At 32.8% G+C, this 24907-nt stretch overlaps 1 protein-coding gene across 4 annotated transcripts in view; it reads right to left on the bottom strand.

Annotated features, from left to right (window-relative positions):
* Window positions 1-16603, bottom strand: part of LOC126743430 (dmX-like protein 2) — a 141821-nt gene extending 125218 nt beyond the window's left edge. For 2 of the 4 annotated variants that reach the window (XM_050450529.1, XM_050450530.1), the window contains exons 1-2: window positions 16375-16603; window positions 7546-7743 (exon numbers count right to left, since the gene is read on the bottom strand). In XM_050450529.1, coding sequence (XP_050306486.1) covers window positions 7546-7743; window positions 16375-16461 — 285 coding nt within the window. In that variant the 5' untranslated portion in view covers window positions 16462-16603. Of the gene's footprint in view, window positions 1-2335; window positions 2366-7545; window positions 7744-16374 lie in introns of all 4 variants that reach the window. The other 2 variants (XM_050450527.1, XM_050450528.1) reach the window with 2 other exon arrangements.
* Between the last annotated feature and the right edge of the window lie 8304 nt (window positions 16604-24907).

Below are 24907 nucleotides of genomic sequence, written 5' to 3'. Positions count from 1 at the left end.
AAACTTTAAACGAAATAAGGCATATCATGACGCAAAAAATTTGTTAAGTGTCCGGAAAAAGGAGGCCAATCCGACGGCCACATATAGGGTTGACCAAAATAATGCGACTTTCGTTATGCCATTTTTTAATTGGGCGATCGGTATTCAATATACAGGGCGTCAAAATGAGAAATATAAAATCGTTTTTTTAAGTAAGTGGAGTGTTTCATAAGATATTAAATTAAAATTTGATGTGAGGAGGTTTTTTGAAACGAGAAATTGAAATTCCGTTTACGGATTCGCTATATCTTACAGAGGACGCCACCTGCTATTCTTAGTAAATGTCGGCCTGAGAATCTATTTATTAGATATCTTAATTTTAAAATCTAGATAGGTACATAGTTAACAAAATAAACGTTAATTATTTTTTCTAAATTAATGCTAAATCACTTATTGCAATAAAAATCATAGAATAATAATCCTAAATTATTTGTTCTATGTGACCTCTTTATTAAAAAAAAATCTAAGGCTTTGAAAAATATTTGGTTTTAACCTGAAATGCTCTCCAGCTGCAATGATTCTTTCCCTTAAATGATCGTCTTTTAAAATCAGACTGAAGAATCCAAAGGCGTAAAATCGGGCGAACGGGGTGGCCACGGAACAGGAGCATCTCGACCCCGACCAATCCAGCAATTAGGAAATACTTGATGTAAATATTTTCTAACATTTGTAGCAAAATGAGCCGGAGCATCTAGCCCGGTACATTTAGAGGCAAATCATCAAGCAAATCGGGCAGCAAATCGTGATTCATTTTTGTTGTTTCTTGTAGAAACAACATGACCCTAAGATTCTCTTTAGCCCATATGTGTGCGTTATGGATATTTGTCATGCCATTTCTCTTGAACGTGGCATCGTCAGTAAACAGAATTGCCCTTATAAAATCCACATTTCTATTATTCATCTACAAAAAGCAAGTCTTGCCTCGGGATCGTCGGGTAAAAGACCTTGTACTTTTTTTGAAGATGAAATGGGTAAAGTTGTTGACTCCGTAAAATATTATATGTCTCGGTTATCCCAATATCTCTCACCCATTCAGCCAAAACCCTAGTACTAATGTTTTTTGATTCTGCGACAATTTTTAAAATCTCTTTCTCTTGCCCTGGTTGAACCGCACGAGGTCGGCCGCAATTACCCTTCGGTCTTTCGCTGAAACTTCCAGTTTCTCTTAGGCGGTTAATCAAATTTAAAAAATATTTTCTTTTGGGATGAAATCGGTTTGGGGATCGTAACGGAAAAGACATTTACTAATAATACTTTTTTTACAAGAAAAGATTGGATAATTAGAATTTTTTACTAAAACTTTATAATATAGGGGTACAAAAAAGTTTTGGTATTATTAACACATGTAATATACCGCAGGTGGCGCCCTCTACAAGGTATAGCGATTCCGTGAACGGACTTCTCTCTTTCTCATTCTCGTTCCAAAAAAACCCCTCACACCAAATTTTAATTTAATATCTTATGAAACACTCGACTTACTTTAAAAAAAAGATTTTATAATTCTTATTTTAACACCCTGTATACTGAATACCGAGCGCCCAATTAAAAAATGGCATAACGAAAGTCGCATTATTTTGGTCCATCCTATATGTATCCGGCGGATTGGCCTCCTTTTACCGGACACCCTGTATAGGTATATTCACTTTGTTTAAAATTAAATAGACAGATATCAAATATAATAAGTATATCTAAAGAACCAGTAAAAATAAATTAAATCTCAAGTTTTTTCAAATATCTTATTTCCATGTAGGTAAATTTGGTTTCAGGATCTTATAATGATATTCTTATGAATATTAAAGCAAGATGTTTTCAATGCTATTCTTAAACATATGCCATTAAACTTAAGTCAATATTTTTAAGAGCCTGACCTCTATAGTAAGCCATTCAAATATATCAACTAAAACATATGTAAAAAATGTCTAAAGAAATATCTCAATGTGGTCATGTTAATAAAGATATTGTTCAATAATGTTGTACTCCACAGACATATCCCCTATATATCTTTTAGTTATTGTGTAAAATGTAAAAAACATATTTTAAGAATATACAGTATAGTTTTATTCACTATCAAAATAAATAATTCAACTTCAAAGTCGCCCTGAAAAGTATTTTTATGAAGAAACAACGTTCAATAGCAACTTAAGACTTTTAAATAAATAATGTTAAAACTATTGCTTTATTTTTCATATTGTAAATGATATTTGAGAAGCTACATGTTAAAATTTAAAAGTCGAGTTTTTGGTTATGACATGAGAAAAACCATGTGGTGATAAGCAAAATACTAACACAACTATACCTTAACACCTCGTTGTTTTTTATGTGGTCTCTGAAATGGGCAAGAGCTTTAATCTATGAAGGACAACTAGAAGAGTACTGACTAGTTTGTATCGACGGTGTCCGGGAAAATGTGGAGAATCTCTCGGATTCAGGTAGAAAATAAAAAAATAATATGGGATCCCCTATAAATAAATTTCCTATAGGCCCTCCCTACGAAGATAAGGCCTCTTAAAAACGCCGCTGGAAATTGGTTTTTCTTGAATAACTTTTTGAAGGGCTTAGTATAATTAAATTAAAATTTTACCTGATCATAACTAAGGACCTCTTAAAACGGAGTCCATAAAAACACATTTAGGTCCAGTGCAACAATATATTAGAATGGTCACCCATCAAAACACCAGCATTCCACCTGCCAAACAATGTCATCCACCTTCTATTTACATTGTTTGAGAAGTAAAATGCTGGTGTTTTGACGGGTGACCATTCTAATATATCGTTGCACTGGACTTTACCTTGTTATTTTACGAGGGGCGGACTAGGTTGTACATTATAATGCTTCAATTTTTAACTCCCTGTATGATAAAGACTCTGAAATAATAAATATGGATAGCTTGAGCCTTAAACAAAAGAAAAGGCACTCTTGTTCATTATCGATTAAATGAACCGTTTTGGAAAAAAAAATTATTAAGAAATGACTCTTTTATTTTAATTAAAAAGGTCTATGATCAACAGAGAAGTTCCATTTTAAGATGTTTATTCTAAAAAAGTGCATGTTTTTAAAAAGGCAGTCTAGTTCTTAGAAATGCACCTTAACGAAATTGTTTTAAAAAATGTAAACCTATGTTTTTCTTGAAACGAAAAAACGAAGGTAATATTTCGAAACATATAATTTAAAAAATGCATAAGTACATTCAACATGGGCTCCGTGACGTCTGACACACTCGACGAATCGTGGACTGCTGTACTCGCCAGAACAGCCCTGGATTGTTCCTGATCACATCACACTGAATCCTAAATCTCTGTAAAAGTTCCTCCCGAGTATCGACAGGAGCTACACAATACACAAGATTTTGAGGTGACCCCATAAATAAAAATCCAATGGCGTTAGATCGGGAGACCGAGGAGGCCAGGCAATGTATCCCTTCTCTACCTGTCGGTCACGGTTGGAAAATCATTAATCAGGTGGTTCCTTACAGCAACACTAAAATGAGGTGAGGCTCCAAAGGATTTTCATCAGCCCATACGTGCGAGTTATGTAAATTCAAAATACCATTTTTGGTAAACCCTGCTTGATCGGTAAAAAGAATAATGCTAAGGAAGTTTGGATTAGTTCGCTGCTGATCTAATAGCCAGTTCGCGAACTGTATTCTACGAGGAAAATCTTCAGGAGTTAGTTCATGCACTTTTTGTGAATGATATGGGCATAACAGCTGTTCTCTAAGTACTTTATGTATTATTAGTTTTCGGGTATTAAGCTGAGCTGCTAATTTTCGAGTGCTTCTTGAAGGAATATCAGCTATAGCATCCAAAATATTTTCCTCCAATTGTACCGTACGTACTATTCTTCTCTAACCAGCATAAGTACTTCAAGATAAGTACTTCCTCTTTTCCCATAAGTTCCTAAAATTACAATAAAGAAAGTTAGTAATATCACCTTAATAAGTGAAATCGCCTACCAGTTTCCCTTAAACGTTGGTCAATTCGTTGAAATGTCTTTTGATTTGGAATAGTGCGATTAGGAAATCTCTCCTCATACAACCTCTTTGCTTCCAATGTATTGCAAGATGCAAAACCATACATAAGATGAAACTCAACATACTCAATAAACGCGAAGTCCATATTTCTATTGAATTCAAATTAAGCTCTTCAAGAAATCCAAAAATCAATAAATTATTACCGAAATAAGCGATCAATGTATTAGCAACGTGAAAGATGCCAAGTTTTGAAATAAGTATTTGTTTATTGTGTACCATAGAAACGCTTGTAATAATGGTGCGTTTGAAAAAGCAAGAAATGATGGTAAAAACATTTTCGTTTACATTCTCTTTCAGATTATTTTTGTAAGCACGCTGCATATTTAAAACCCTGTACCTTTTCAGATTAAACAACCTAAAATGGAACTTCTCTGTTGTTTGAATAGCTGTCGCATCGCTGAAAAAAAAGAACATATCATGGTAGAGTGGACAAATCAAATTTTCGTATCTACTCCGCCACTGCTACCGTAGGGGTTCTATTTTGAATGTACAAATAGAAGAACTTTTTTACCAAAGGCAACCGGATCAAGTCTAATTTTATTCGGGTATACTTTAACCAAAACCCTGAGCTACTTTACCTTTATTTAGGCTAGACTGCAACTAGTAAATAAAACACCAAATAATTACATTTGTGAGAATATTTATTTGTTGTAAAATAAACATCTCTGTAGTCACCCAATCAGTGTTAAAATAAGAAAACTAGGGTGTATTTCAACAAAAACAAATAATCTTAAATTTAAGTCATGCACTCATCCATTCATGCTTTTCTTAACTAAAATAACAACAGTAAAATTAATAATATACAACAAAACAAATTATCAAAAATACCAGCAAAATGTGATACCTTTTTTACATGAATTTGGTATCAAGTTATATTTCAATTTAATTTAAATATAAGGAGAGCGAAGGAAAAACTGTCTCTTTATTTCTATAACACTTATTGAGACACTAATTCACAGGTAAACTCTAGGTTTAAATCAGGAAAGCACTACACTGAATGTTTTTGTTTTGTAGGTACTTTACATTAATTACACATAACATTATGAAATCTGAGTAGATTGGTCAGTCATACAGTACAATAAACTTAAAAGGTTAGCATGTATGGTTTTCTCACCAAGTATCAATACACAGGTACCACGAGCAGCAGCCATCACCATCAGACACAATTAACGAGACAACGTCTTACGTCGTTTTATGTTATCAATTGGTTTAATTACCGAGCCAAAAATAACTATCGCAGAGTTATTTTTGCACACAAAATGGTACTTAAATTGATCACATTTCGCATAAAAATATATAGGTTTAATATAAAAATCGTTATCTTAACGATTAAGAGCAAATAAAATATATAAATTGCAATTTTTCTGCAATTAGAGCAAATAATTCTCACTCGACAATTTGTGGCGAGAGGAAAATTTGAGCTAGAAACAAGAGCAGTATGTCTTCGAGCGAGTGTGAAATGTGACTGTCGCGACGAGGGACGGGGGCTGTAGTAAATCGTTACGTACTTGTCCGCGCCGCACCTAATTCGCCCCGATTTCGGGAATTTGGCGGTCTGATTGTGTTAAAGAGGGACGAACATACGTAAAAGATTTCTTTGTCTAAAACACAGTGGCAGCACAATTTTATTTGGGGTTATCTTGTTTGGAATGTGTTTTCCAAACACATGGTTCCTTTTAATTAAAATAAAACAGTGATTCCTCAATTTTTTTTCCCTCCAAATCGGTTCATTTTATCGATAATGAACAAGAGTGCCTTTTATTTAGTTTAGGGCTCAAGCCAGCCATACAGCCATATTTATTATTTCGGAGTCTTTATCATACAGGGTGTGCTAAATTTAAGCATTATAATGTACAACTTAGTCTGTCCCTGGTAACATAAACAAGGTAAATGTATTTTAAGGACTCCGTTTTAAGAGGTCCCTAGTAGTGTTGCTCACATAAAATTTGTATTAAATTATACCAAGTACTTCAAAAATTATTCAAGAAAACCCAATTTTTAGCGGCGTCTTTAAGAGGCCTTATCTTCTTAGGAAGGATCTATAGAAAATTGTTTTATAAAAAAGTTCAATATTATTTTTTATGTATATTTTTTACCTGAATCTGAGAGATTTCCTACATTTTCCGGGACACCCTATACAGGGTGTCTCACGACGAATAGACGCGATCGATATCTCGGAAACTAATTTTTCAAAAATTTTGAAAATTTGGCAACATGGCACGGTCGATGGGGGCTACACAACTAAAATATTTTGACAGTTGTGACGTTTCCGGTTATACCGAAAGTAGGTGTCAACTTCGTTATTTTAAATGGAACACCCTGTATATTTTTACGGTTACATAACGGTTGTCATAGTAACCGCTAGAAGCGGCAGTAAGACAATGAATTATATGCATTAAATTTATAAGTTACTTGCTATTTAAGTTTTCTTCGTAAAAGTGTAATTTAATTAAAAAGTGTACATTTCTGTCATAATCCATTATCTTACTGCCGCTTCTAGCGGTTACTATGACAACCGTCATGCCCAACTAATCAACAATCCTTAAGCCGTGTTACTATATGGCTTTTAATATTAGGCCAAATTTAAACTGCCAATATTTCGGAAACTATCAATTTTTGGACTAGATAACCTTATATAAAGTTAACCTTATTTTTAATTATCTTTATGAAAAAATTATAAAAATAGGGGGTTTCCATTTAAAAAAATGGACTTCTAATAATTTTTTTTCATTTTAATTTTTAATGCTAGTTTTTGACCCCCCTGTATCTTTTTTTTTTTTTGCCAAATATTAAAATAGTCTTTTAAAGTAGTCCTTCCTCTAAAATAAAACCAAAACTAACCAATAAATAAAGGCTACTAAAAGGGAGTAATCAGTAATTATGTTAGTGCTTATAAACATAGGTTTTCACATGAAATTAAAAATATGTCAAAAACGGTTACACTTAGGTATAGGACATTATACACAAAATATACTTAGAATTTCACGTAAAAGCCAAAAATGTAAAAATATACAGGGTGTTCCATTTAAAATAACGAAGTTGACACCTACTTGCGATATAACCGGAAACGTCACAACTGTCAAAATATTTTAGTTGTGTAGCCCCCATCGACTATGTCATGTTGCCAAATTTTCAAAATTTTTGAAAAATTAGTTTCCGAGATATCGATCGCGTCTATTCGTCGTGAGACACCCTGTATAAGTAACATGAAATACCTAAAGAAGACTCTATTAAGAATTAAATAAGAAAGAAAATCTATATGGTAGTCAATAAAAAAATTAAAGTATAAAATTTACATTTTAAAAACTAAAACACACTTTTTTACGCTTTTTTAGTAATTCAAAGAAAGACACAATATAAATCCTTACTATTTCGGTAAAATTAAAGTAGATAAAAGTTTTTTTTTTAAATAGTTATTCAAAACCTCTTTACAAAATTTAACAATATAAATATTTAACCATTTTTAAATACTTACATGCGGAGAATTATTATGAATTAATGGTGTAGGTTCATAAATACAAACTGTATTTTCATAAGCTGCGGCAATTTTTCCTGTGTCACATGAGCAATCTATGGAGCTTATACGAATGTAGTCATGAACAGCGCCTGGAATTATCTGAACTCTTTCAAAGGTAGAAGCCAATATTACAATGTTACATCCTGCAGCATAGGCCTGAAAAAATATTTTATGGTACAGATAAATTTATCTAGATAAACTTAAAAATTGTAAATATCAATAATAGCTACAAAAAAGATCATTTGTAATAATATAATTCCTTAACATTTTCATACTATTTTCATGAAGTTATATAATTATGAGTCAGAGTTTGTTCATCAAATTACTAAGTGATCTAATACCAAAATTTTAATCAGCCTAATCATATTTAACAAAACACCCAATGAAGACCAATACACCCATGTACAAAGACTCTTTTCATCTGCTAATCCACAACCAAAGAAATTTCAACTACGTCCATCACTAATACAAAGAAATTCAAAGTCCAACCCAGATAAGTTTAGAGCCCATTGTGTCAATCATAATCCTAACTATAAAAATAGTTACCCTAATAATTATCATCAATCATACGATAGATATTGTGACTATACCTCAGTATGATCAATGAGATCAAAACGATGAACATGAACGATCCCTCTCTAGTCAAAACAACCTACCTTCACGTCCCATATAATCCACGAATCAGAAAACCAGTCGGAAATGACAGAGATCCAAAACCAAATTAAATCGACGATATCGATCCGTCACTGAATTTCCTGGAATAGAACTTTCCATAAATCCATTTTTAACGGTTAACCCAAAAGTATACTACATTATAGACGCGACAAATACTTTAAAATTATTAATAGACACATGGGCAGGTATTTTCATATTTAAAGAAAATTCCAAAAAAAAAACATTTCAAAGAACGTTTGCCCGAAAAAGTTTTCATTCACCTATAAAAAACTCAATAAAAAAAACAAAATCGAGCCTTGTACCCTTTAAAATCGGAAATTCACATAACGTCTATATTTAGACTTTAGACATAGATTTTGATTGGAAGTGTAAGTCTTGAAACACTTCCGTCTACACGTCTTTTTGGAACAATATCACAAGGAATCAAAGCACCATTGATTTAAACAACAATTTAATTTATTTTACACTCACAACTTATTTTAAAACCTTACCAGTTCACAAAATCGAGAAAACTACATAATTTGAAAATGAACCCTCCACAAGAAATAATTCAAGCAGAATTAATATCTAATACTTAAATGCAATCTCTCATAGATACAGAAGCTTGTTGTAAAACTATTTTGTCTAGACCAGAAGTCTAAAAAGTCCACACCCCTAATGCTTTGGTAAACAAAATGAATTTTTTCCCTATATAGTCAATGCTTATGCTATTGTGGAAAGTATATAATTTTCCGATATTCAAATTGAACCCTTTATTTTACATGTTCTATTGAATTACCATACTTCTAAAAATCAATCTAATTTTTCCACCAATCAAATTAAGAATATCAAAAACCAAGTTCCCACAGAACATCAAAACGAAGAAGAAATCGAGCTTATTACCGATCTTCGATCTCGAATACGAAGGCTTTTTTTTAATAAAAATTGACTGATGTTGAAAGTCTTTAATAGAGTGGCACATATGCTAACGGCAGCATGTCAGTCTGGAGAACATTGGTGGTGAAGAAAATTGGTGGTGGGTTGGCACGAATTATTCTAGAAAGCTTACCTTTTAAATTGTAGGCGCCATCCAGTTTGATGTGTTTATTTAAAGTGCAGTTGAAAGAAGCCTTAACTGACAAATTGGTTCTCACATAAAAAAATGATGTTAACAAATTTAACACATAGTAAAACACAAAATAAGCTTTAATTAATAACACTATATTAAAAATATAGATTACTTAAAAAACGATTTCAGGATAATCCCAATTTCATTTCCTCAAAAGAAGGATTTTTTTTTAAATATCCTGTGTTATTACTCTTATTGAAAAGATTACAAGCGAACTTAATGACAATAATATTAACATCGCTTTTAAGAATGAAGACACTACCAAACCTGTTCTGGCTGAGCACTTGAAAAGTTTCAACATCCATTTGATTTTGAAAGACAGAAATTCTATCTAAACAGTAAAATTATAAAAAAAAAAACACTTGTAACTGAAATGAATGAAAAAAACACCAAAGTAGCATTCATAAAAAAAGGATGTTGACAATATAAGTAATGCTTTTTTCAAACTAAGTAGCAACATAAATGTGATAAAAAAAATAAAAAAGGAATAAAAATCTAAGAACACCTTGTACATAAGTACACAGCCTTAGATCCAACACTATATGACTCCCTAGGTATATATGTCCAAAAAAATTGATGACACACTTTATTAATATTTTACTTTATTCTTCTATAAAAATTAGCTGCTTAAAATGATCATTCACAGCTATTCAATATATCACAGCTATTACCGAAATTCATCTCCCAACATAGATGGTTATAACAAAACAAAATAAAAATAGATAAAATCTTCCTAATGTTAGCTATTGTGACCTTTTGGTGATTAAATTTGGAAAGTTTAGAAATTGTGTTGAATATTAATTTTAATTGTATAAAATTGGTTCAATGATTTTGCTTGTTTTTTATGTATCTCATTTTAGTTCTGAGGATGATTTTATAGAGTTCGAAAAATATATAATTGCTTGTCGGAAGTAGTTTTTTTTTACCTAATCCAACAAAAAAATAAATTAAGCAAAAATATGTAATAGCTAGTATTTACAGATTTCCTAAGGCAAATTTAGAAATATTTAATTATTCAATATCTTATATTGTAATGTTTGCTAAAAATGTTAGTTAAATTATTAAGTCACATTATTTTAATATCTCTGTACTTAACAGCGGTGCATCTCTTGTCCCGGAGGATACCTACCATCGTTCTTTGTCATTTGAATTCCATGCAGGCCTTATCTCTCTCAATAACCTACCCCTTAATAAAGCTGAAATAAAGGAATTTAATTTTAGAAAGGCTAACTTTCCGCTTTTGTATCAGCTGCTGCTAGATACTGATTGGTCGCCTGTCATGGTGCAGCAGGACGTCAACGCCGCATGTGATGTTTTTTATGGTATACTGAACAACACTTTCGCTAGAGCGGTACCCTTCAAGGTAAAACGTAAAAGACGTTTCCCTCCCTGGTTTTCGGCGGACATAATTCGTAATATATATAAAAAGGAAAGAGCATTTCGTGATTTTAAGATTTCCAAGTCTAAACATCATCTAGAGATATTTAGATCTCTGCGCAAGATAATTAAAGCTCTAACTGCAGAAGCCTACAAAATGTACATCCATAGTATTGAGAACAAAATAACCTCCGATCCGAGTGAATTTTGGTCTTTTATCCGAAGCAAACCTAATCAGTCTCAAATCCCCGGCTCAATGAAGCTTTTTAACCAATCATACAATACGCCTGATAGCATTGTGTCCGCTTTTGGAGATTATTTCAGGAGTGTATACACGAACTCACTTCCCAGCGATCATCCTGTCGTCTCTGAACCTCCCCTAACTTGCATAGACGTCGTCGTGCTCGCGGCTACCGACATTATAATGGCGAGCAAGTGTCTCAAAAGCAAAATGACCTCTGGCCCAGATCTAATTCCTAGTTTTTTAGCTAAGGACTGCTCTGTTACACTTACAGACCCTCCGCTCCACATCTTTAATCTGATCCTTAACACAGGTATTTTTCCCAATATCTGGAAGCAAGCTAAAGTTTGCCCTATCTTTAAAAAGGGCGATGCTGGAACAATAGAGAATTACCGCCCTATATCCATTTTGTGCAATTTCTCAAAGTTATTCGAGATGGCTCTTTATAAATTAATTTTTCCCAAGGTTAAGTCCATGCTGGCCAACGATCAACATGGCTTTGTTTCTGGCCGCTCATGTACTACAAACCTAGCATTCTTCTCTCAGTTTGTGTGCGAAGCACTTAATGATAGAAGTCAAATCGATGTTATCTACACAGACTTTCAAAAGGCTTTTGACCAGATTGACCACTTCATCCTATTAAATAAGCTTGAACGCCAGTTTGGATTCAGCTTGATAAAGCTCCTTAACTCCTATTTAGTTGACCGCTCTCAGTTTGTAGTGGTCGAAGGCTTTAGATCTGCTTGTTTTTCACCCACCTCTGGAGTTCCTCAGGGCTCTAACTTGGGCCCCCTTCTCTTTAACGTTTTCGCTAATGACTTGATCTCCACCCTCAATTGCTCTCGGTTAGCATATGCTGATGACCTAAAGCTTTTCCATAGGATTGACTCTATAGCAGATTGTGGTCTACTGCAAGAGAACATCAATACTGTACACCATTGGTGCACTTTGAACCGGCTTAACCTTAATGTTTCCAAGTGTAATGTGGCCAGCTACTTTCGTATCAAAAGTCCAATTGCCTTTAATTACTCAGTTAATGGAGAGTCTCTAGCAAGGTCTACCTGTTTCAAGGATCTTGGAGTCATCTTTGACCAAACATTTTTTTTTATCCCTCACATCGAAGATACTGTTTCTAGAGCTACTCGCATGCTAGGCTTTATTATTAGAAATTGCAAACTTTTTTTGAACACTGCCACTGCCAAAACTCTCTACTATGCATTTGTTAGATCCAGGCTGGACTACTGCTCCCTCATTTGGTCTCCCATTTACAACCAGCACATTCACCTATTAGAATCAGTCCAACGGCGATTCCTTAAATGTTTGGCATTTAAGGATGATGGAGTCTATCCTCCAAGGGGTTTTGACCATAACCTGCTGCTCTCTAGATATACTGAACGGTCACTTGCGAAGAGGAGAGAAATGCATTCGGTGAAATTCTTGTTTAATTTACTTAACCATAAAATTGACTGCCCATCCCTTTTGCAACGGATTTGCTTTCATATACCACGCCCAGGATCCAGACAGTGTCCAGCTTTTAACTTGGACACAGCCAGGTCCAACATTCTATACCAGAGTCCTATTCACTTTATGTGTCAAAACTTTAACACTATTGCTGATTCTTGTCACATTCACCATGACGATTTTGCACTTATCTTGAATCACCTGCGTATGGTTGGTGGGGGAGGCTAGGTTATTTAGTTTTTAGTTATTTAGTTTTTAGCTTGAATACATTTATTTACTCATTTTTTTTTGCTCTTTTGATTTAAATTAATTCTTGATTCTTATCCTAATTTAGTGTTGATTTTTTATTATTTATTTTCTCAAGTTCACTATTTTTTTTTTTTTTTTATTATATAGCAATTCTTTTATAGTTCTTTTATAGTTTAGTTGCATGAATCTAATACAATTCATGCATTTGTACATTTATATATTTAATTGATTTTCCTGTAACTGGGTATATGTAACCTGTTGAAAATAAAGCTTATTATTATATTATTCTGTCCCGTGAAAATTTCAAAATTGATCTCTAGCAAAGTAACAGTAGGAGTAACTTGATAGATCTTTTTTTATCATACAATTTCATCATTTGATAAATGAACGAACTAGGTACTGCAAAATCACTGCAGCACTGATTTTTTCTTTCAATTTTGACTCACAAACATATTTTATTAAACACAGGAACTCAGATCTTTTTCAGATGAAAACATCAAACATTTTTACTCTCTTTTGGTAAATGAAAATTAGTTCACAATTTTTACCAAACAACAACAAACAATATGTTTTCTTCCTTTTTTTAACATATTAATTAATTATTTTAACCAAGCTTCTCTGAAAATGTAAAGAAAAATATATATTTATAAAAAATATGATAAAAAAAGATGGCTAAATGAAGACGTTTTAATAATGTTAAACCTTAAAAAACTTCCCCTAAAAACAACCCAAACAACAAAAAATCTGCGGCTTACAAATTCTGAAAATAAAATGAAGTGTCTGGAACATACCACAAAGAAAAGGCACACAATATAAAAATAAATGATAATGGAATGTCACTGATGCAAATGAGATATGCACATTATTTTATAGGCATTTCTGTAATATTGCAATATAACTGCCAATACTAAATAACTTTGTTTTCCAGCAATAAAACTAACTTTATTCACCACCAAAAAAAAAAAGATTAATCAATTTCATTAAACTTTAATACCCAATCTATTGAACAATCACAGGAGATTTTTAAGGCTCATAATGAAAAAAATTTTGATTGGTCTAGTCATGGTGATAAAATAAGTAAAAAGATCTCATCAGTGAACTATCCTATCTATGGCTGCTGGCTTATGGGATAATTTTCTGGGGTTCACATACAGGTACAATAAAAAGAACATTCATAATACAAAAAAAAAAGAATTATTACTATGAGCAGTGTAATAACATGTACAGTATGAACATGAAATTATGATTATTTTTAATTGAAATTAAGTGTATTCATTATATTTATGTAAATTGAGCTCCTTTAACTTTAAAACCAAAATTTCTTTGAAACAAAAGACTGTGCCAACTCCAGTAATAATAACATATGAAATAACAGTAATTTCAGAAGTCCTAGACACAAAACAAGTTTTTATAAAATGAATTTTAGTTATATGAGCATAAAAACAATGTCTAGTGACATAAAAAGTTCACAAATATACAAAAAATTAAAAAATAAAGCAAAAATATTTTTTACCCATCAGTTTTAGTAATCTAATAAATACTTTTAAAATTCAGAAAAAAAAGTCTGGTCTCACTGCTGAAAAAGTAGATAAAATTAATTTTATGATACATGATATGATTGAGATGGGATAGAGTTTTGATTAGTTATGTAAGAATTTATTATATATACTTGACAATCCTATAATGTATGTAATTATTGTATCAATTAGAATATTAGGCAATAATTTGAATTTTGAAAAAACAAATGACCTATACTCCAAAATTGGCCTGACAAGGAGGCAATAAAGCATTCTAAAAGTAAACATAGGCAAGTCAACACTTGACCCCTGAATGAAACCAAGCACCTTGATTTGTTACATGATTGATGTAGCTCTCAAATGATAATTATAAGACCATCCAGATTCCAAGAGAAACTTCTGTTTTAGAGCTGGAAGGTTATTTTTTGAGTAAATAAAATTTATAGGTTTTCTATGGCTTGAAAAAGTTCTTTTATGGCATTTATTAATATTAAGTGACATGCTGTTTAAATCACATTAATTAAAAATTATTGAAGATCCTTTCGTCGTAGAAGTGTAACAGCATCACTTAAAGACTTAATACTACTTGTAAAGAGTTGGGCATTATCCGCAAACATTAAAACACTGCAGTTGGATCACTAAATCAATTAAGGAGAGGCAAAACAAAATATGGCACAATGGGAACCTTGTGGTACCCCTGATGTTAATATACATATTTAATCAGAGGATGGGCCTACAAAATTGACCACTTGAGTTCTCCCTCCAACAATCTCAAATATGCCCTGAAGAAGAGGATCATTAACATCTAAAATCTTTAGTTTTTCTAAGAGGGACCCATAATTGACCAGATAAAAAGCTTTAGAGAAATCTGTATGTATATGTAATTAACATACAAAAACAAATTGACATCAGCAGATCTGCCCTTTATAAATCCAAATTGATCCGGATTAAAAACAGTAAATAAATAAATAAATAAAACTCAAGCTTAGTTTACTACTAACAACACAATCAAGTAATTTTGGTAACTCTGATTGGTTACATAAATGAGTTGTTCATCTGTAATGCCAAATGCTGAAGAGCATTCAGCAAACATTTAACTCTCCTTAATATCCAAGCTAACATTTAAGCTTGTCATTTTAGAAGGAATATTAAATGTGCCTTTTTTATTGTGGATAAATAAGAAACAATACTTTGGATCCATAGAAATGGATCAATTTTTTTATTTATTATACTTATTTTTTTTTACTAATTTTAAACTTTCAAATATATATTTCTATTCCTCTTTTCCTTCCTATTTCCTCTTTTTGCCCCTTCTATTTCTCTTCTTATACTTCTTTTCTGTATAATCAAAATGACGAATCCTGAAGAAAATCAAGATGACAAAATTTAAACTAGTATCTGTGTGATGTAAGCTTCTAAGTTAAAAATTGTTTCTATTGTAGGTGTTACATCAAAAGAATTTAAGTCAGTACATACCAGAACAAAAAGATCTCCATTATTGTTAAAGTTCTAAAAAAAACTAGAATATGGCAATATTTGCTCAGTCAGTATGGCAATATTATGCTCATAATCAACAGTCAGCACAAGATCATCATTAGCCCATCTAGCTTGAAGCCAGTTATATTATTGTGCCAAGATAAATGAACTATCTGAATATTCAACAATCAGAAAACAGCCAGAAACAAGATCAATTTTTTAACCTGAATGTTAAGTAAGCCTAACAAATATCAGCTTTAACAGTGGGAGTAATATTGTTTTGTGTACACAAATGTTTACACAGGTGAAATGTTTTCTAGCTGCCATGAACACTCCACCCCTCACACTACCCACATACTGCTGACTGTTCAAATTATTAATAAAGAATTTCAATAAACTTGTATGTACCAATATTAAAAACAAAATTATGTCCAATCTCCAATCCTATTAATAGTAGGTGTTTTGGGGCATTTTAAAACGTACCATCTATGAAAATCGATATTTTAACTGGTTCCTAGACTGACTTAATTTATTTAATATTGATTATATTCCTTGTACTTCCATCTATATACCTAATTTATTATAGCAATTAACATCCTGTAGTTGTAATATTCAGCTCTTAACAATATCTATCTTAGGGATATTTACTAAATAAACAAAGTAATTACAGTATTTGTACTTACTGTAAAGGGAACACCTTCTACAGAACCTACTGCAAAACACTTGTCCCCCGCGTTACAGGCACCACTTACAATTTGGTGAAGATTCATCGTGATCAATTACTCTCAGATCAACATTTTTCAAGAACCATTTTCTAAAGAATTACATAAATATTCCTCAATTAATAAATTGCTTATACCACAAAAATAAGTTCCTACGTTCCTACAATCCTATTATGACTTCTGTCAACTGTCTGACACTCCGCAATCAAAATCAGCTGACTTTAAAACCGCTTTCCATAGACATATATTTAGACGTAAATATTGGACCCGATCTTGGACGTGTTTTAGCGAGGTTTATGTGCGCAACAAAACTTGATATGCTCAGACAGATATGCTTATATGTGAATTTAGAAATCGGATAAAAGAAACAACAAATTCTAATTCAAAATAAGATTTATTATCTAAATATTATATGTTGTAATTGTAAAAAATATTATATAAGTATTATTAAGCAATACCTACAGAAATCCCGGACTGATAACCTCAATTATTATCAAGAAAAAAGAACAACTAGTTCAGCATCATTTTTACGGGGCATAACTTTGATTTTCAGGCTGCCACGATCTTAGAAACAGAAAGCACCACTTAAAAAAAAATAGAAATGAATAATATTTATTTAAATAATGCAATAATTCATACAGAAGTGACAGACAAGGCGTAAGAATACAATATTGGACTTACCTTATTGGAGATACCTTCTTTAAAAAAGGAAATATATCTATATAGATATATTTCCTAAATATATATATATATATATATATATAGTATATATATATATATACACTACCGCTCAAAAGTATTTGCCCACATATCACTGTTTTAAAGTTATAACTAAAAATAATAAACCCATCAGTTATTCTTATGAAACGGAACATAAACAATACATTTTTTAATTAATTAAATTTAAGAAAATCAAATTTTGGATTCATTTACATGTCCGCCTCGATTTTTAATAACAGCTTCACATAGTTTCGGTAGTCTTCTAGTTAATTTGTCCAAAGTTTCCTGAGGTATCTTGTGCCACTCTTCTTGGATGATCCTCCACAAGTCTTCTTTTGATGTGGGGCATGATTTTCGCACTTGTCTATCCAGTTCATCCCACAGTAATTCGATAGGATTTAGGTCCGGTGATTGTGGGGGCCATACTTTAACTTTTAGAAGATGTTGCCTTTGTAATTGACCTAAATATTGCTTGCACAATTTCGACGTGTGCTTTGTTGTCATTTTGAAAGATGAAGTTTTCCTCAATAATTCGAGTACCAGAAAGAAGTACATTGTCACTTAAAATTGTTTTGTAACCCTCTTTTCGAAGAATTTCGAAGAACCCTCTATTCTAATTAGATCGCCCACTGGTGATCCTCCGAAATAACCCCCCACCATCACCAAACCACCACCGTGTTTAACTGAGGCTACCCCACAGTTCTCAGCGACCCTTTGATTGGCATAACGGCGAACAAAAACTCGCCTCTTCGTTCCAAAAACCTCGTATTTCGACTCGTCACTCCAGAGAACTTTCTTCCAGTCATCAATGATCCATTCTTTGTGTGATTGGGCCCACTCAAGTCTTTTCTTCTTATTAACATCTTTCAGTAGCGGTTTTGATAAGGTAGGATTTTTAAACCTCCGGCGTTGCGGTGTGCGGTAGCGGCGTGCGGTACTGCGGTATTGCGGATATCTCGAACCACATGCCGTTGGCGGCAATCTTGTTTTTTAACCGTCAGGCAAATATTTCTGCAGTTGCGATTCAACATGAAAAAAACAGCTATACGTCGTATTATTGCTGCGATGCTTTTGATTGAAGAAGAACATCCAGCTGCATTTAACTGTTTTGAAACTTGTAGTGAAATATCAAAGATATATAAAAGTCGTGCACAAGAAGGAGCGTATAACATTTTTATTGAACGTCATTTGACTGACAGTGAATCTCGATTTAAAGCATACCTGAGAGTTTCACGTGATCTGTTTTACTATACAGGGTGTCCATTTATAAACTGACACATTTTAACTGCTTATAAGTCGAGAACGAAAAATGACAACAATGTGCGGTTTTCACAGAACATTATCAATATTTTTAAAGTTTTTTTTGACAGTGTTGTCAAGTTTCAAAATTTACCTGAAATAGGAGGAAAAAAAATTATGATTTTCAAAGGCCGATTTCTCAAAAATTTTAAATGTAACACCCTGTACTTTTTAATTTCACATTAAAGTCTGTTAAATCCCCTTTCCGAAAATGTATAAATTGTCTTAAATTCATTATTTTTTTTTATAATTAAGTTTAAACTCTACAAAATTCAAACTTTCCAAAAAATAAAAAATCGCGCCCTTGAAAAAAGATATTTAATGTGCAAAACACTACTAGATCTTTTTAGAAATGAGCCGAATACCAATTTAATAGTGTCTGATGAGGCAACATTTTACATCAGTGGTCGAGTAAATAAGCATAACTGCCGAATTTGGGGAAATGAAAATCCTCGAGAGTTTAACAAATTTGAAAAAGATTCTCCTATATTAAAAAAGGTTCTCTTTTTAGTTAAGATTCTCCTAAACGTTTGGTGTGCAGTATCGAAATTTAAAATTTATGGGCCATTTTTTTTCAAGAAGCAACAGTGAATAGAAACAATTACACCGATATGTTGGAAATATTTTTTTATCCTCAACTTCAGCAGGATGGAATTTTAGACACGGTCTACTTCCAGCAAGACGGTGCACCACCACACATCTCCAGGGTCGCAAGGGATTCCTTAGATATTACTTTTAGAAACAGATGGATAGGGCGAGCAGGTCCAATCGAGTGGGCACCTTATTCTCCCGATCTAACCATTCCAGATTCTTATATATGGGGATATTTAAAAGATGTTGCTACAATCCAAACCCAAGAAATTTGAATGAACTGCGCAAAAACATAGTAAACGTTTTTAACCAAATTACACCGCGAATGCTACAAAACGCCTTCGGCAACTTATTTCTCCGTTTACATTTGTGTTCCGAGCAAAATCGGAAAAAAGTGTTACATTGAAAATTTTTGAGAAATCGGCCCTTGAAAATCTTCAATTTTTTTCTCCTATTTCAGGTAAATTTTGAAACTTGGCAACACTGTCAAAAAAAACTTTAAAAATATTGATGAAGTTCTGTGAAAACCGCACATTGTTGTCATTTTTCGTTCTCGACTTATAAGCAGTTAAAATGTGTCAGTTTATAAATGGACACCCTGTATTTTGAATGCAATTGAAGGTGATATAATAACAAACCCTTCATACAGGTATCCCAAACCAATAGAACCGAAAGTTAAGCTTTGTTTAACGTTGAGGTAGGTTTTTTTATATGTAAATAATTTACTTGTTTTAATATGGGGTTTTATTTTGTTTATAATTAGTTATTTAACACCTAATATCATTATAAAATGCTAGAGATGTAAACGTAAGCGTTTCGTTATGTTACAAACAAAGAAAAATAATTTGTAGTATACCGTTTATTTAATTTATTAGCAAGAATAAGAAACAAAATTAACAAAACAACATAAGTCTAAAAAAAAGTTCAAAGAGATCAAAATAAAGAGATCAAATTACTTGTACATAACCGCTTCTTTGGCGATTTCATTAAACAATCTAGTCCCATCATCGTATTGGGGATCTGTACATGTCGTTCCAGGGACTTACTACCGAGTAGCAGCAATTCGATGTGCTCGTAGAGGAATTCTCGTTACTTTCTAACACAGTAATGGTGCGCTGATTGTCTGGTATTTGTGATGATCGTGCAATACTTTCCAATTCCATATCTGTCACTATTTCAGCTACTTTGCTTCTTGTTCGGGCAATCAAATCTGGTGGTAACTAAGCAACTGTTTCAGCCAAACTTTCAAAAAAAGTGAAAATTGGGTGCCTTGGTTTAGTTTCCACTCCAGAATCCTTATTTTCGTTTGCAATCAGATCTTTGATAAGTTGAAAACGTTGTTCTTGATTTTTATTTAGATGGTCCAGAGTCTGACATTTGTATGGTTTAAATCGTTTTTCGCTATGTATGTTACTTTCCTTTGAAGATTCAACAATAGTTGACAAATCAGACTGGCTATTGTGTGTTTGCATCTGATTGAATTTCGTGTGAGAGTGTCCCATGGGGGATGTTTATATTAAACGCAGTAGAAGAGCTTGCGTTATAACATTCGTTTTCAATAATACCTGACCCAAGGAATGGTGACTATCAAATTTATCTATGTTGATTCCCTGCTTCCCAACAGTTAGGCCATTTTCTTCTTGGTCATCATCGTTTTCTAGTGTGCAATAAGAGCTGAAAAAAAACAACGAATTAAAATAATTATAGTCCATGTAAGTACTTTTATTGCCGAAATGACAAAACAAAAGAAATCCAAAATATTACTCGTCCAAATAATAGGTATAGTTTGCAGAAAAACTGACTTTCTTTCAGTTAAAGATGCATCAAGAAATTTCAAATGCTCATTATTATTATACTTTGATTTTGTTGCTGCTGAACCGGTTGTTGTTTTTTTCTTGCTTTTTTTATAAGCATCTCGGATGTTGCGCCATTGCCTTCTGCATTCTTCCTCTGAAACAACCAACAGAACGTTAGAAATAAATGGGGAAGTTGTCCAATGTTTTTTATAATGAACTTAAGAGAGTGCATTTTAACCCTATTTATTAAAAAAAGTTGCTGCAGGTTTTGAGCGGCGTTGGAACTATCCGCATTGTGTGGGCAATATAGATAGAAAACACATTTGAATTCGCTGTCCTTAAAAAACAGGCTCTATGTTTTTCAACTATAAAGAATTTTTTTCCGTAAGTTCGTTTGCAATGGTTGACCATAATTACAAATTTTTAGCTGTTGATGTTGAACCATTTGGAAAAGAGGGTGATGCAGGAATTTACACTAAGTCTCCAATAGGAAAAATTATTAATGAAGCACGAAATTTCCCCCTTCCAGATGCAGTATCAGGCACAGATACCATTCTGCCTTATGTAGTATTGGGTGATAAAGCGTTCAAACTAACCACAAATTTGATGAGACCATATTCACACGAGCAGGCAAAATTAGATGTGTCAAAAAGAATCTATAACTACAGACATTGCAGGGCACGAAGGACTGTGGAAAATAGTTTTGGATTGTTAAGTCAAGTGTTTCGAATCTTCCATACTCCGATTGCCGTTCAACCTGAAACTATTGACAGAATTATCCTTTCATCCTGCATTATTCATAACTTTTTACGGGAGGAAAATCCCTCTTATGGGCTAGATGAAACTCTCGAATCTCCGTCTAAGTTGTTACTGCCCATAAATTTTAGGAACCTAGCAGTAACGCACGGCCGAACTGGGAATTTTCAAGCATACGACGTAAGAGAACAAGTCACAGATTTCTTTTCAAGGCCTGAAAGTTCTATTCCTTGGCAAGACCAATTTGCGGAACGTATCCAATAGAACAGAGAAAACGCAATGCTCCTTTTCGTTGTTGTTATAAAAAAACTTGCTTTTAATAATTATTATCCTATTTTTCTAAGCAAACAAAAATGTCATATTTATATAATATTTGTTAAACAAGTAAACAAGAATATTTCCTACTATCTACGTTTTCATAATTATTTAAGAATACTACTACTCCTACTTTACATACCCGTACATTCCACAGTTGCAGAGATTTTTCTCCAAGCATTGTCTTTAGCAATCTTATCTTTGTAAGATTTTCTTGTCATATCCCAAAGGACAGGAAAAGTATGAACACAATCGATCAGTCGTTCATCAAACTGGGAATCCAATATTTGTTCTGACATGGTTCCGTGCCTGTAAACACAAAATTCTTGTTGCCAGGTCCTGGCGCCGCGTCGCACACTACTGCGGTGTCGTCGAAAAACAAATGGACTTTTTTCAGCGGCACGCCGCAAAGACAACTTGCGCCGTCGCAGTGCCGCTACCGCATACCGCAAGGTTATAAAACAGTTCGATGGTTATAAAACAGAAACAAGTCGCAGTGTCGCACGCCGCTACCGCACACCGCAACGCCAGAGGGTTAAAAATCCTACCTTAAGTCCTCATTACTTGATGTAAAATTTGGAATACTCCAGGGAGGAATTCTGCCCCCACTCCTTCTCCTCTCACATTTATTTTCTGTAACGATCTATGGAATCACATAACTAGACAAGACTCCCACATTTACCAATTTGCGGATGATACGTCAATCATTGTACGAAGCCAGGCCTCAAGGTATCATTAAGGTTCCTTAGTTTTCAAACTGGTGCAAACGCAAAAATCCTCAAAGTGCTCTCATAAAAACTGATAGTCAATCAATAAAAAATAAAAGCTTTATTAAACTTCTTAGCCTTCACATCGACAATAGGCTAACATGGGATACACACATCGACCACCTCGCGAAAAGCCTAGCAGCGTCGTGCTTTGTTCTAAGTAACTTATGACGTACAAGTTCGGCTATAGCCTGACTCTTTATTCACGCGAGTTTATTATGTTTTCTCAGGGTTTCTTCTGAACTGAATCGATTACTCATCCTACAAACGATGATTAGATCGCCAGAGGAGGCTGGTTTCTTGGAACATGCAGCACCTTTGTTTAGAAAGCACCGAATGAATACCGATAGTATACTCCTTATATTTTTATAAACTTTTAGTTTTCGCAAGAACCTAGTCATTGCTTCGCAACAAACTGGGACTATAATATACATATGCAAACCAGATATCACCAAAACTTCACCATAATACAGTCCTGTTTGAGAAGAGTGCAATTTTTGCGTGGCCCAGTATGTTAAATAAACTACCAACAGCTTAAAAGTAATCAGCAGTATTAATCAAATTAAAGCAACGTCTTTTTGATTATCTTTTATACTACGATAATTTTTTCTAATTAAATCATTTGGAAGACTCATACGCATTTTTTTGTTTAATTTTAGTACTGCTTTAATAAGTATTGTTGTGATAAACTTTTTTATTTAATAATTTTAAATGTATTATTTTATATTTATATTAGGCTTGAGATACATACATACTATGTTCTTTGTGGAACCTTTGAAGAATATGAATGAAGAATTTGATAAATAAAAAAAACATTCTACTTTATGAAGTGGGCTTAATCTTGCATTATGTAAAATAAATGTTTCTAGCTGCTGAGTTTATCAAATTTTATTTTGTCGACTATGGTGTTATTTTTGCTCGAAAAAACCATTTCAAAATACGAATCGTAAATCGAACTAACACAAGCGTTCATACTCCATTCAGCATCAATCATAAATATTAATATAATTAAACCTATTTTGCAAAAATTGTAAAAGGCAAAAAATATTGATATAAATTGAGCCAACATAGTGTAGGTAATATCTGTCTCTGTCACACGGTACGTTCTCTGTCTCACCAATAAAAAAATCATGCCATATTTAATACTTCAATCTGTCGGTTGTCACATAGTATCGTACTTAGTTATTTTAATGTTACTATATTTTTGTGTTTTGTGGTTTTTAGTACTAAGCAGGTCATCTAGATTATAAGGTCTGCTAATATTTTATTAACTAAACATGTAACATTTGTGACATATATTAAGGATATTTTGAGACCGAGACTTGGAGTTTTTATTTTTTCTCTATTGATTTTTTCTTGAAGGTAGTTATTCAAAATATGCCAAGATACCGTGTATTAGCAAACGCATGTCCAAATTTTTCAAATTATGGCATTTTTCTAAGCCTTTTGCATAATTTGCATTGACTTGTAAGTCGTTTCATGAACTAAATTAAATCCTTAAATTTACGTTGCTTCATAAAAAGAGAAAAAATTGGTATCGAGAGTTTGATATGAGTTCGAGAGTATTTTGTATTAATTTACGACAACCCTGTATATTAAATTTATCCCAGAATGCTGTATAAATAAAATATGTAGATACTTACTTTTTGATGATATTTCATTTGCTATTGCATTTCACTGTTTGTCCAAAATAAAACTATTATGATGGTTGACATCCTATTGGTCCCATAATGGCTTTTTTGCAAATACACTACTTATTAGAGCTTCAATATTCATATTTTACAAAAACAAAACCACAAATATTCACTCGGATCGCTGCTTTGCTCTCTGCTTCACTATGTATTCAGCCTTACGATGATGCTATAAGTGACGTAATACGCAATAAAATAAGTAACTCTTAAGCGTTACGTCTTCATATAGCCTGGGCTGGGATTCTAAAATCACGACTCAATCTCAATACGATCACGACTTCGAATTGGATCGCGAATCAGTCGTGACGAGAAGGGTGATTCTAAATTTTAATCGGCTAAATTCATTTTATTCGATTTGATTTAGGTTTATTGGTATATATTTCTTATTTTCCCTAATATTTGACAGATGGAAACGTCAATTGTTTTTTTTATTGATAAACACTAAGAATTTTCATTTATTTTGTTAACTTTTTTCGCCTCCGTGTTTTTTATTTAAATATATGTCTATAATATTTCTTTAAAATAAAAAGAAAATCATTAAAATGTTAATTTAATAATT

This window comes from Anthonomus grandis, chromosome 12 (assembly GCF_022605725.1).
Source record: "Anthonomus grandis grandis chromosome 12, icAntGran1.3, whole genome shotgun sequence".
In the NCBI taxonomy this organism is placed as follows: domain Eukaryota; kingdom Metazoa; phylum Arthropoda; class Insecta; order Coleoptera; family Curculionidae; genus Anthonomus; species Anthonomus grandis.
This window is presented reverse-complemented; position numbering and strand designations above follow the sequence as displayed.